The sequence below is a fragment of the Impatiens glandulifera genome, chromosome 5 (genome assembly GCF_907164915.1).
Source record: "Impatiens glandulifera chromosome 5, dImpGla2.1, whole genome shotgun sequence".
Classification (NCBI taxonomy): domain Eukaryota; kingdom Viridiplantae; phylum Streptophyta; class Magnoliopsida; order Ericales; family Balsaminaceae; genus Impatiens; species Impatiens glandulifera.
Window position 1 is genome coordinate 33,945,456 of NC_061866.1, and position 14,479 is coordinate 33,959,934.

At 30.7% G+C, this 14,479-nt stretch overlaps 2 protein-coding genes across 2 annotated transcripts; both read left to right on the top strand.

Annotated features, from left to right (window-relative positions):
* Window positions 1-1,318: 1,318 nt before the first annotated feature.
* LOC124937986 (isoamylase 2, chloroplastic) lies at window positions 1,319-4,047 on the top strand. The gene has a single exon (XM_047478333.1). The coding sequence runs from the start codon at window positions 1,503-1,505 to the stop codon at window positions 3,972-3,974; it is 2,472 nt and encodes an 823-aa protein (XP_047334289.1). The 5' UTR covers window positions 1,319-1,502; the 3' UTR covers window positions 3,975-4,047.
* Window positions 4,048-9,329: 5,282 nt separating this feature from the next.
* LOC124938437 (rho GTPase-activating protein 2-like) lies at window positions 9,330-11,190 on the top strand. The gene is made up of 4 exons (XM_047478878.1): window positions 9,330-9,729; window positions 9,832-9,952; window positions 10,027-10,377; window positions 10,475-11,190. Exons 1-4 carry the CDS (start codon window positions 9,389-9,391, stop codon window positions 10,958-10,960), a joined length of 1,299 nt encoding a protein of 432 aa, XP_047334834.1. The 5' UTR covers window positions 9,330-9,388; the 3' UTR covers window positions 10,961-11,190.
* Window positions 11,191-14,479: the final 3,289 nt, after the last annotated feature.

Below are 14,479 nucleotides of genomic sequence, written 5' to 3' on the forward strand. Positions count from 1 at the left end.
TACCTAGATAAACTTATCAATAAAGATTAAATACAACAGTCAAGTGAATGACGCTTCAATTGAGCAGCCATTTACAAATGAAATGAAATACACTAGAAATACACTAATAAAAATACTAGAAACACGACATTAACCAAATACACTACCTCTTAGATTTATCGGCGTTGTTGTTGTTGGATACATGGAGGATTGCGTTGACGTGATCGGATATTGGGACGATTTTGTTGTTGTTGGATACCGCCAAGACGATTTCATTGTTGTTGGATACCGCCACGAGGATGTCGTTGTTATCGTTTCATGCCATTTTCACAAGAAGATTGTAATGGAGAACATTCGTGTTAGGGTTTAAAAAATCGGTGAGAGAAAGTGAATAATGGGAGTGCAATAGGAAATGTTGTATTTGTTTAAACTATTAAACTAAACTTAATTACGTTAATATCTAAGGTGAAGCGCGCTATCGATAAATGAAGATTTAATTATTAATAATATATAAATATATATACTATAAATTATAAGTGAAACGTTATCAAGTGAATCTTGTTTCACTTGCGTTGTCGAGTGAAGTTTGCTTCACTTCTATTAGCATCGTTAATAAAAGTGAAGTAAGCGATATCGGGTAAAGTTTGTTTCACTTCTATTAACGCTGCTAATAGAAGTGAAACAAACACACTTGAGTAAAGTTTGATTCACTTCTATTAACGTTGCTAAAAGAAGTGAAACAAATGTTATTGAGTTAAGCTTGATTCACTTCTATTAACGATTTAAATACAAGTAAAACAAGCGATATCTTGCTTCACTCTTATTGATGTTATAAGTTAAAGTGAAGCAAACTTCACTCAAGTGCATTTCAGGTTTAACCTATAATGAAGCGGTGATATTTTCGGGTTTAGAATTTTTTTTTTAACTCAATTGTAATTTAATAATATAATATAAATATTGAGGCACATAAAAATTGGTAGGTGTTGAAAACTAGACAACATTATAATGTATTTTATTTTTAATATAGATATTAAAGTTGTTAATCTTATTAAAAAAATAATTAAATTAAAATGAGTGTTTTAAAATATTTAATTTGAAATTATTAATATTTATTTAATTTAATATTTTTTTAGTAAATATTTTAATACTTATTTAAATAAAATAATATTTTATATAAATTAAAAAATTAATCTTATTAAAAAAATAAAAATATTTAATTTAAAATAATCATTAATTTTAACAATTATAAATAAAATATATTAGTAAAACCATTTATATCATTAGATTTTGTCACATGTGAAAATGTTAAATCCTCTCTCTCTATATACCTCTCCTCCTTCTTTGCTGTTTGATCTTGTTGGGCTTGAATTTTACATCATCATCATCAACCTTACAAATTAGGGTTTATATCCATCAATCAATCAACTGTTTTCCGATTTATTTGATATATTCATACTCAATACTCTCAAGTATAGTTCGTTTATCTTCATTACGATTTCATCTTCTTTTAGATTGCTCGCGAGATGGCAGCTGTTCCTTCATCTTCTCTGATACAATCCCAATTTTGGAGCTGCAGACCTTCCAAATCATGTAAGTTATTCCTTGGTTCTAATTCTCTATACAAGAAACATACAGTGTATACCTCAGGAAAAACGGCTGGTTCCCTACTTCATTCAGACACAATTCACAACAGGCGAATGAAATTGATAGCGGCATCTGTTTCTCAAACTGAAACAGGATCGCCGCCGGCGACTTATCTATTGTGGACGGAATACGGCGGTCCTGTGAATGTTGTCGTCGCGAAGAAGAATGTCAATTATTCTGTATACATTGAACTTTCATCATTACAGATATCAGTTGATAAGAAGAAGGATAAACCATTAATCTGTTGGAGTATATTCAGATCTGATTCATCAGACAAATCTCGAACTATTGAGACTGCGTTTACAGAGAAATCTTTGGGCAAATTTACAGTTGAATTGGAATTTGAACCTAGCTTGGCCCCTTTGTACTTATCCTTCCTAGTGAAACTTCCAACGAATGGAAAATCAGAAACCCTAGAAATAAAAAGCCATAGGAAGACGCATTTCTGTGTGCCTGTAGGCCTTAAATCAGGACATCCTGCTCCTTTAGGGTTTACTGCTTTATATGATGATTCTTCAATCAATTTTGCCCTATTTTCTCCAGCTGCTGAAAGTGTGATTCTGTGTTTATATGATGATACCTCTACAAGAAAACCAACCCTAGAAATTGCTCTTGATCCATATATCAATCGAACAGGCGGAGTTTGGCACGTTTCTTTTGACAGTTCATTTCCCTTCACTAAGTATGGTTATCGGATTTGTAATGGAGATGAAACCCTAACTAGTGGTGTCCTTTTAGATCCATATGCCAAAATCATTGAAACAGTCATTCCATCTAGTTTGCTTCCAATCAGACTTGGAAAGTTAAGCAACGAACTTCCGTTTGATTGGAATGGCGATGTTCCCCTTTCCTTACCAATGGAAACGCTGTTTGTTTATCGTCTAAACGTCAAGAAATTCACAATCGATAAGTCGAGCAACCTTCCGAACGAAATTGCAGGGACTTTTATGGGGATTACAGAGAAGTTGCAACATTTCAAGAGTCTAGGAGTGAATGCGATCTTGTTAGAACCGATTTTCCCATTCGATGAACAACAAGGACCTTATTTCCCACTTCATTTCTTTTCTCCGGAAAACCAATCTTCCATCAACTCTATGAAAGAGATGGTGAAGACGTTGCATGAAAATGGTATCGAAATCCTTCTCGAAGTTGTTTTCACAGAATCAGGGGCGTTACAGGGATTCGATAACGATACATATCTTCGCGATGGAAGACATTTGAATTGCAATCATCCTATAGTTCAGGAATTGATCTTAGACAGTCTTGGTTATTGGGTAACCGAATTTCACATCGATGGATTTTGTTTCATAAACGCCTCGTCGTTATTGATGGGTACGAAAGGTGAAATCCTCCATCGCCCTCCTTTGGTCGAGGCGATCGCGTTTGACCCGTTGTTACATAACACGAAAATCATTGCAGATTATCGGAATCCTTTCGAAACAGAAACAGAGGAGAAATTGAATGTTAGATTTCCGCATTGGAAGAGATGGGCAGAGATGAACGATAGATTCCGCGACGACGTTAGGAAATTCCTGAAACACGACGGTCTAGTGAGTGATCTCGCGACGAGAATATGCGGGAGCGGCGATATCTTTAAGAGTGGTCGAGGTCCGAATTTCTCTTTCAATTTCGTAGCTGGAAATTGGGGGCTCTCGCTGGTAGATTTGGTTAGTTTCAGTAATGGGAGCGGTTTGGTATCCGAAATAAGCTGGAATTGCGGAGAAGAAGGTCCGACAAAGAGCTCGATCATCTTACAAAAACGGCTCAAACAAATCCGTAATTTCCTCTTCATCCAGTTCATTTCGTTGGGGATTCCTGTTCTTAACTCTGGCGACGAGTGTGGACAATCCTCAGGAGGCTCGACAAAGTACGCGGATCGAAGCGCGTTTAACTGGAGTTCATTAAAAACAGGATTCGGAATTCAAACATCTGAATTCATTTCGTTTTTGACTTGTTTAAGGACGAGAAGGAATGATGCTTTTCAAAGGAGTAGTTTCTTGAGTGAAAAGGATATAGAGTGGCGTGGGAAAGATGGTAAAACGCCGATATGGGAGGATCCGATGAGTAGATTTTTGGCTGTGGTTATAAAAGTTAGCAAGGGAGATATGTTTATTGCGTTTAATGGCGGTGATCGGTCGGAAAATGTGGTGTTGCCGACGACTCGGGCTGGGATGGAATGGTTTAGGTTGGTTGATACGGGTTTGTCTTTTCCGGGTTTCTTTATGGAAGATGGAGAAATGGTAATTGATGAAATGGTTGATGAATTAGATGGTTATAAGATGAAATCACATAGTTGTGTTTTGTTTGAAGCCAGGCCTCAGAAAGATGCTGGTCTTGTAAATTCTCTTTGAGCTATCTTAAACTCCAATTACTCTTTGTATAAATAAATAGTCTTATGGAAAAAATTAGTTTCCTCAAATCTTGTGAAAATGGCTTAAAATTTGTTTTTTTTTACTTTGCATTCCATATTAAATGTACTAAATTAAGAACAAGAAAAGAGGAAGTGAAGAGATAGGAAAGTAAAAAAATATAAGTAGAAGAAAAAGAAGAAAGTGGGTCTGATATTGAGTCATTTTCATTAATTCAAGAAACAAATTGAAGCATCATCAAATTTGAGGAAGCAAAATGATTATTTTTTCTAATAAAAATTGGTAATCATTTTGACAATTTTCAGATTTTGAGATATTTTAGTGTATAATATTTAGTAATTTCTTTTAAAATTGTGTTAATGGTTTTTGAATATTGCATCTACCTATCTGATATTTATATATTAAAACGACAATAATGTAAATCTATGTTACTAGTATAACATGACAGGGACATCTGAAAAAAAATAACAAATAGAAGAAAAACATATCAATAATATTACTAGCTTCTTTCTTCACTCTTTTTTCTTGAACGAGGTCTAACTCCAAACATCTCTCATAGAGAGATTTGAAACCTCGAGACTATGGAACTAGTTGAATAAAGGACTTCGGCATACATTCAATGATCGTATTTAACTGATGCGTAAAATTCATATCACTATTACGATGACATTATCTGAAATTCGTTAGGAGTCAGTTGAGGAGATAATCTCCTTTCTAAAAAATCTTCGTGCACGTTAATTATTTGATTGTGCGTACCATTTTTTATTCTCTTTCTCCCTTTTTTTTGTTTTTTATTTTTATTTTTTTAATGTTATACTTTATTTCGTTTTACTTAAAAGAATTCCATTTTAAATTTCAGACACATTTTTAAAAAAAAAATCTAGAAGTGTATCATGTATAAAAAAATTCAGATTTAGTGTTGAAGTCGATATAGTTCAATATTAACGTAAGCTAAAGAATTGATGAAATTCAGATTTAGTGTTGGAGTCATCCACAAAAATGTTTTTAGAATTCTAAGATATTTAATTTGCCGTTTAGAAAGATGTTGAAAATACTATACATGTAATTATTATAAGATAATCAACATTAGAATTAAACAGATTAGTTTAGAGACTCGATTATTCAAACACCATGTTAAGAAGTGAGACAAATGTCGTAAAGTTTCGTATTTAACAACTATCAATGAGTTGTAGTCTATGAGTGCATAAATTAACATGCATGCTTAATAATAAATGTGAGTTTAGTACAAGCAATTGCTTAAATATTAAAGAGATTCATCAATATTATCTATATATATAATGATGCTTAATTTTTAAAGTGTCCGAATTGCCGGGTCGAGAGCTGTGGTTAATTTGGATATATGTGAGAGTAAATGGATATTTGGGTCGGATTGTGGGTTGACCCGCCCATAAACTTAAAACGGTTAAAAATAAAATTAAAAATGTTATATGTATGGTTCGAACTTGTAACCTAACAAAACAAATACAACCTTTTAACCAACTAGGCTAATAACACTTTATATTTTAAATTCAACCCAAAATTTGATAAACGCGTGACATTTTAACAATATAAGTTCAATTTTTTAACTAACTAATATATATATATAATGATGCTTAATTTTTAAAGTGACCGAATTGCCGGGTCGAGAGCTGTGGTTAATTTGGATATATGTGAGAGTAAATGGATATTTGGGTCGGATTGTGGGTTGACCCGCCCATAAAAATTTTACCGTAATATTTTTTTCACGATTTTTTATATTATTACTCGTGCAAATGCACGGGATACATGCTAGTGATATATAAGAGGTCTATAAGAGGATCATTAAACATAACATCTTAACTTTGGTAATAAATGATTGATCAGTTACTATCCAAAGAAGAAAATAACTAGACATGAAAAATATTAGAGAAATTTTTTTCTTAAAATCCACTATTAAAGAAAAGAAATAAAAAACGATTTAGTTTGCCAAAATAAAAATCATCAAAAACATAATGACTCTCCTAATAGAAATATGATCACAAGAAAGGGTGAACAAATTATTGTATTCTTATGATCAAATCTTTAATAATTGAATTTTTAGCTGAAAATATATATTATTTTCTAATAAGTTGAATTGATGGTGAAATAAATGGATCTGTCCATTTATGGGCAATATTAAATTCTTTTGGTTAGGGTAGAGAAGTGCAATAATTACTACTATTTGTTTTAACAACAACATTTATTTTATAATAACAATAATATAGAAAACATAAAATCCTTAAATATGTGCAGCATTTATTTTGGTCACGTATTCACTATGACCATATAATAACATTACAAATTTAAACTTTTAAGAAAATGAATAAAGTCAATAGCATGTTGAATTCTGTATTACATATGAATTGCTCAAATCATTGATTAAACTTTAATGGGCTAAATAAATTAAATATATCTTATTAATAACTTAAACCATATATTAGATTTTAATTCATATTCAATTAACTAACTCTATCAATAAACTATTAATGTATTTGTAGAAAATTAAATAATATATTGAACTATTTTTATTATTCAAATTTTTTCTATATTTTTGTAATGAATTAGTGAAATGGATCGGTCCTTCCAATAAAAGAATATTAAGATATAATAGGTTATATGAGTTTATTGGATATGTTTATTGGACAAAGTGCGTTATTTCAAAGTATAATGAATGAGTTTAATTTTTTTTCTACTAGTTCAATACACTATTTAAGTTTGTTTTGTTAACTAATTACCAAAATCAATCACATTATTAAATTTAAATTTTGGGATAACAATGAATCACACAAATTTTGTAGAAAATCAAGAATAAGATTAGTAGTTAAAACTTAAAACTTAGAAGGGCGCTAATTAATTGATTAATTATTAGATTATAATTAGTTTCTTTATTTGGAAAATATAACAAACAATGTAATAGCAATTAACAATATGACTTTGTAATTTGAGATACAAATTTCATTTCATTTTCTTAATTTCATCAAAATTTGATGTAGATATAAACAAACATCATTGTATATTCATTTTTTTAACTTTATTTTGTTGTAATGACCAAGAGCAACCAAATCAAGGAATAAAAACTCTCTATGTAAACATTTTAGATCTTTTTGAAGACTTTAATGCATATTAGTTGCATCTTTTAATATTTTATTAGTTTTATTTAGGTCTTATTTTCATTTCACAATTTAAGAATTTTATAATAAAATGATCTTGAAATGGGTGAGAGAATATTAGTTATACTTACTCAATCTACAAATTGGGTTGTCCTTTAATGAAATGAAGTATTTTTATTGTACATTGTCATGTGATTTGAATTTCAAGTCTTACTCAACTTATAAAAGAGTTCATGATAATTTGAATTTCTTTTTTAGTATAAAACTACAAATATTTTATTTTAACACAATTAAATCCTAAAGTTGTTGACTTAACAATATGCAATGAACAAGTTGCCAAGATATGCTAATTATTTAAAAAAAAAATGGAGAATATGCATTTTTAGTCACTCTTCAATTTCTATTTAAGAATAAAGAGAGTATATGCATTGGGGAGACCTATTATTCCAGTACATAAATAAAATGGAATGTAAAAACAAGTTGATTTCTTTTTATGAGAAAAAAATAAAGAGGAGAATTTGTTAGATTAAAAAATAGTCTTGCTAAAAAAACACCTCAATTTGAAGCTCAAACTGAATTTAACAATAAAACTTGGACAAATTTAATTGAAAAATCTTTTTCATTTCAATATTAATTTAGACGAAATCATATTTTATAATATCTTAATTATAAATTTATTAACACCTTCTTGTTCATAATAAAGGTTAGCTTAACTATTTATAATATATATTTATAATAGTCTTTCTAAATTACTCTTTTTATGTTTGCTTCTATGTGAGAATTAAATAAAATAAAGTAGAAAGAAATTGTACAATTTAAATGGTTAGGGAAGGTAGATTCAAAACATTGTGGGCTAAACAAAATCGATTGAATCATCAAATTTAAATAAATCGATCAAAACGAATGATTAATAATTTTTTAAACCGATTTTTAATAAAATTACACCAATCAATTATAGGTAAAATTAAAAAAATAGCATATTTCAATTACACAGAAATAGAAAAATTGATACCTAGTCACTTAATAGTTAAATAAATTATAATAAATATTATTATTAATAATAATAATAAAAAGATTATTGTAATTCTTTTATTTATACTAAACTAATTTTTAAATAATTTTATTGTTTCTACTTTTTAAAAGTAATTTTAAGTATATTTTTATTATTGTTGTTATTTGTTTTGTAAATAAATTTTAGACATAATTTGTATTGTTTAACAAAATTTTAATTATTTTTAAATCAAGGACATCACCAGTTTGATTTTACAACTTATCAATAAAAGCCAACCAAAAACAGTTTAAATTATTTTTAAATAGAATTATAGAATCGAACTAAAAGTTACATCATTCCAAAATAAATATCAAACCAACACCACTTTTATCACTATAAAAAATAACATTTATTAAATTTGTTAATATATATTATATATAAATAAGACTTATTATATTCGGATCAATATTTTCAAACTATTTGATAAAAAAAAGTTTGTAAATAAATTTACAGATAAATAATAAAATTTAAATAGATTAAATAATTATTTAAAAATAATAAATTATATTATTAAAAAATTATAAATATTTTATTATTTTCACTAATTTGTTCAATGCTTCTATTTTAAAACCTTGAAAATCCCAAAGTTTCCATTCTTGGCAGCATTAGTTTTTTTATAATTTTATTAACATAGACAAACAAAAAAATTAATATTGTTATTTTTTTCTATTTGAATGAATATGATACAAATTTATGTTTATTATTTTTAAAATTTTTAATAAATTTAAGACACTAGCACAAAATTTAAATAGACCGTTTCTAATGAATGACAATTTATGACTTATTTAGTTAAAATTATTTAAATAATTCAATCTAGTTAAATATTATTTTACTTTTCTTTAAATTTATCACTTAATTTATTAATAAAAATATAAAAATATTTTTAAAATTATTATTTTTATTTTATCATTATCTATTAATACTTTTATAAATATTTTTAAATGAATCTACTTACTTTAGTAACTTAAACAATTGAAATAAAATAAATGGTGGAAACCAAGATAGAAGATTAGGGGAGGGTAATTTGGTAACTTACTAAGAGAGAGAGAGTCGTGAAGAATTTGAAACGCATGGCCGTTGGTCGTCAGAAGAAGACAAAGACAAAACATTGAAGTTTTAAACCAAACCCCTCTTCCCTCATCAACCAAACAACTACTCCTCATATTCAAATCTCATTTCCCCTCTTCTTCTTCAAAACCTAGAAAGAGAAAAAAAAAATGACAGGAATAGTAATGGTTACAAAGGGCTGCGGTGGAATCGGGATGGGTATTGGAAAAGGAAACCAAAACCATGGTAGTAATGAAGAAGAAGAACAAGGAAGAGAACAAAGTCAACAGCTTTCTCTAGTAGCTCTCCTTGTATCTGCTCTTAGAAAATCAATGGTTTCTTGTCGTATAGATCGAAACGACCAAGTCATCTCCACTGTTCATCAAATGGAAATCGGTTGGCCTACAAACGTCCAGCATATAGCTCATGTCACATTCGACCGCTTCCATGGTTTCTTAGGTCTTCCCGTTGAATTCGAAGTTGAAGTCCCTTGCAAACCCCCAAGTGCAAGGTTTTTCCTTTTTTTCTCGTTTTCTTTTATATTAAATTCCAGATCTGAACTGGATCTGAACAGGACAGACAATATTGGGTTTCATTGTTTCCTTCTTTACAGCATCAGTGTGTTTGGAGTTTCAGCAGAATCGATGCAGTGTTGTTTTGATTCAAGAGGAAATAGTGTACCCACCATTCTTTTACTATTGCAAGAGAAGCTCTATACACAGTTAGGATTAAAGGTAACATCTTTCTTGATTATAATCCTCATTTAAGATGGGTTTGAAGTAACCCTAACAGTTTTGGTTTGATTCAGGCTGAAGGGATTTTCAGAATTAATCCGGAGAATAGTAAAGAAGAACAAGTTAGAAGTCAGCTAAACAGAGGTGTGGTTCCAGATGATATTGATGTTCATTGTTTGGCTGGTTTAATCAAGGCTTGGTTCCGGGAACTTCCTTCTGGTATTCTCGATGGTCTTTCGCCGGAGCAAGTCCTGCAATGTAACAATGAGGATGAATTTGTTGATCTTGTGAATCAGCTGAAACCCACTGAGTCTGCATTGCTCAATTGGGCTATTGATCTCATGGCTGATGTTGTTCAACAAGAGGAATTCAACAAGATGAATGCCAGAAATATTGCCATGGTTTTTGCTCCTAACATGACTCAGGTAATGGGATATTATAATTTAAACCAATCTTTAACAGATCGGTTTCAAATTGTGTTTTCTCACAACCTTTTTTTGTTTTGTTTGGTGAATTGATTAGATGTCGGATCCATTAACAGCATTGATGCATGCTGTTCAAGTGATGAATTTGCTGAAGACATTGATTCTTAGAACTCTAAGAGAGCGCGAAGACGAAGATAGAGCTGCTAAAGTGGGTAACTTATCCCCAATGTCTATTCATTCGTATGATGATCGTCAAAGTGAGGAGGAAATGGATACTAGCTGCGAATTGAGAGGACCCATATCAGAATTTGAAGAAGATAATCCTTATTATAGTCAAGATGGAACTGGAGAGGAGAACGAGAAAGATGAAATGGAGTCACTGGCGGGAGAGATTGAAGAATGTTTCTCACAACAATTTGACGAGGATTCGCCCACAAGTGCTATAAGTGATGAAGAAGATAGTTCGATTATTGTTCTTGAAGAAGAGGACTTGAAGATCAGCACATCCAAGAAAATGGAAAGCAGAGATCATGAAGATGGTGAGATTGAAATGGAGAGCAACTATCATACAACCTTTGGTTGATTGATTGTTTGAAATCTAATTAAATTGCAAGTCTTTTGCATATGATTGTTGATCTAGTTAGGTTTAGTATTATTGAAATCTGCTGGTTTCAGTTGTGTCCCATTTTGGAATTTGCTTTCTGTAAATGGTTAATCTTATTGTTATTAGAATTGGGTTGTAGGATATGTGTTTGTTTTGTTGTAAACTTAGTTGTTCATCTCATTTATAAGCTCAAGAAAGACATTTTATGCGACTTTCATTGGGTCCATAACTTGATCGTTATTTATGTTGTAAAAGTGATGCGGTCTTCGTTGTGTAACAATGAATCCTTTGATTATGGTTGTGATTTTTTTAAAATCAGAGTAAATTAGGTAAGAATTTTACCGTCATAGTGTTTTTAGTGGAATTGAACTTAACTTTTTTTTTTTTTTGTTCTCCACCTAATTATTTGTTTTCTTAAATAAAACTCTATATAATGTTATCATGATAATTGACTTTTGAAACTATTGAATATTGTTGAGTGATTGATGTTGAAATAATTGAAATTGCTAATACTTAAGCATATCTTTTGTTGGTAGTTGAGAACATACATATTTAAAATATTAATTTTTTTTGGATTTTTCAATTTGTTGAGATGAGATGATTAGTTTTTCTAGGAAGTTAATCCGATTTAAAGGATTTTGAGTGAAAATTGATTTTGAAAACGAAAACGTTGATTATTTAACATTTCAATTATTCATCGTGTTTGAAAAGTGATGGTTAATATTTGATTATAACTTACCAATTGCAAACATCATTTGCACCATTCTATTGTCAAGACGAGTTTGCAAATGAAATAGAAGAAAAATCGATGAAATTCACTTAACTAATCGATTTAATCCGCTAAAACTATTCTATATCTATAAAAGAATGTGGTTCTAAATTTTCACGAAATGATAAAAGACGGTTCAATTTCAATTTACAATTTCACATAATTGATTATAATTGAACCATTAAAAAATAATACATCATTTTGTAAACTTAAGATAGTCTTTTATTTGACAACAAATGACATAAAAGTAGTAAATAATTAAAAAAATACGCTAATGTAAATGTGAATGACTAAATACCTTTAAAAATAGAGTCAATCACATTTATCCTCATTTTTCGAATGAAATGATCGATAACTTGATCGACTTTTAGGTTATAAAAGTGAAGCAATCAAAAGGAACTTTCAATGGTATGAATTTTGCTTGTTTATTTTATTTATTTAATATTGTTCAATAGTTTATAACTTAGTTGTTGGTTAGTTGGTGGACTAATTTGTTGATGTTATAATGTTAATTGACTTTTGATTCTATTTGTTGAGTTATTGATCCTTTAAATGATTTAAATAACTAATATATTATTTTGTTTGGTACTTGACACTAAGCATATCTTTGTTGGTCAATAAATGATTAAATTATGCAGGAATATTGTTGAAAATTTTGTAAAAAAATAACCTTTCCACATTAATTTTTTTAGCTCAATTATACTTTTTATATTAAACATAGGCAAAATAAAACTTAGAAGGTCGTTGATCATGATTTTTAAAAATAGTTTGGATTATTAGATGAAAATCAGGTATGATGTGAATTATCAAAATAACTTACATTAATTAATAATAAGATGATAAAAATTAAAGTGAATTAATTAAAGAAATGATAGAATATGATTTTTCTTAAAGAATTTTACTATGAACTTTTATTTTTGTTAAAATTAATTGGCTTTATCAATCACACCTACTAGACTTTACACAAATTTGGTCCAAAATGCTTGAAAATGGAATCTGCTTTTCAACATGACTAGAAATGGTATTTTTTTGTCTTCTACTTTTTTATTGTGAACTACAAACTAAAAATAGTAATTTTTTTTTTTCTGGTAAATTGTAAAAGCAAACTAAAAAGGAAAATGATATTTTCAACGAAAGAGTAGCGAAAGCAAGGCCACGAATCCTACGTGGCCTTGCCAGCTAGGAGAGAGAAAAAAAAGAAAAAAAAAAGAAAAAAAAAGAAAACGTTTCAGTTTCCCCCTTCTTCTTTCCTATTTCTTTCTTCTTTTCATTTATTCTTTCCGGCGATTTTTCTCTTCTTTGGCGATTTTTCTCTCCGGCGGCGGCATCCCCGACTTCTTCAACTTTATTCATCTTCTTTCTTTCGATCGAAAATGGTAGGTCTTCTCCTTCGGGTATTTCCGTTCACTTCACTGTCTGCATTCATTCGTGAATATCTTTTCTCTTTTTCAGGCTGGTGGTCCAGGTACATCTCCATGCAAGACTCCAAAATCTCCAAGGACAAGGTAAATAACATCTCCTTTAGAATCCTAAAACATTTTGATGATTTGAAGACCGTTTAGGTTTTTGCGGTTAGAGTTAGGGTTATGGATTTTGATGATTCTGCTGATTCTAATGATTTTAACGATAAAAATGGTTGATTATTTTGTGTTTATTTGCTTCTATGTGATGATTTATGTGATTTTTTGATATGTTTGGCTGTTATGGGTCCCGAAAGTGTTGTTTCGGGGACCCGAAAGTATGATTACATAGTCCAGAAATTTGATTTTGATATGTTATTTGAATGAACGGTCCCGAAAGTGTGGTTTCGGGACCCGAAAGTGTTGTTTCGGGACCCGAAAGTGTTGTTTCGGGACCCGAAATGTGTTGTTTCGGGACCCCAAAATTGAATTTTGATATGTGAGGCTGTTATGAGTCCCGAAATGGGTGGTTTCGGGACCCGAAATGGGTGGTTTCGGGACCCGAAATGGGTGGTTTCGGGACCCATAAATCTGATTTTGTAATGTTTGGCTGTTATGGGTCCCGAAAGTGTGGTTTCAGGACCCGAAATGGGTGGTTTCGGGACCCATAAATCTGATTTTGTAATGTTTGGCTGTTATGGGTCCCGAAAGTGTGGTTTCGGGACCCGAAATGGGTGGTTTCGGGACCCATAAATCTGATTTTGTAATGTTTGGCTGTTATGGGTCCCGAAAGTGTGGTTTCGGGACCCGAAATGGGTGGTTTCGGGACCCGAAATGGGTGGTTTCGAGACCCGAAATGTTGTTTCGGGACCCGAAATGTTGTTTCGGGACCCGAAATAATGTGTTTCGGGACCCGAAATAAGGTGTTTCGGGACCCGAAATTTTGATTTTTAACTTGTTTTCTCTTGGTTTTTAACTTGCTTTAACTTTGTTTCTCTTAGATTATCTGTTTCATGTTTTTTAAATTTTTATCTTTTGTTTTTGTAGGGCAAATAAACGTAAAAAGAATGCCCAAGAAGCAGCATCTCCCAAAGCAGTTCACAAATCCCCAAAAGCTCCCAAATTAGTTCCGAAATCCCCCAGAGCAGCAGCTCCCAAAGCAGCCCCACACAACCTTTTTTTAACTAGGACATCTTCTTTTGGCCTTTTCAATCTTCTGCAACTACTGTCTAATGATCAAAAGGAGGCTGTGAAGTCAATAGGCTTTGGCCATCTACTTTCATTATCACTTTCAAAATGCCCCGGGGAGATATCTCGTTATCTAGTCAG

Coding starts and splice junctions, on each gene's coding strand:
- LOC124938437 (XM_047478878.1), top strand. CDS start 9,389: ATGACAGGAATAGTAATGGTTACAAAGGGCTGCGGTGGAATCGGGATG. Junction 9,953..10,026: donor ATACACAGTTAGGATTAAAG/GTAACATCTTTC, acceptor GGTTTGATTCAG/GCTGAAGGGATTTTCAGAAT. Junction 10,378..10,474: donor TTGCTCCTAACATGACTCAG/GTAATGGGATAT, acceptor TGAATTGATTAG/ATGTCGGATCCATTAACAGC.
- LOC124937986 (XM_047478333.1), top strand. CDS start 1,503: ATGGCAGCTGTTCCTTCATCTTCTCTGATACAATCCCAATTTTGGAGC.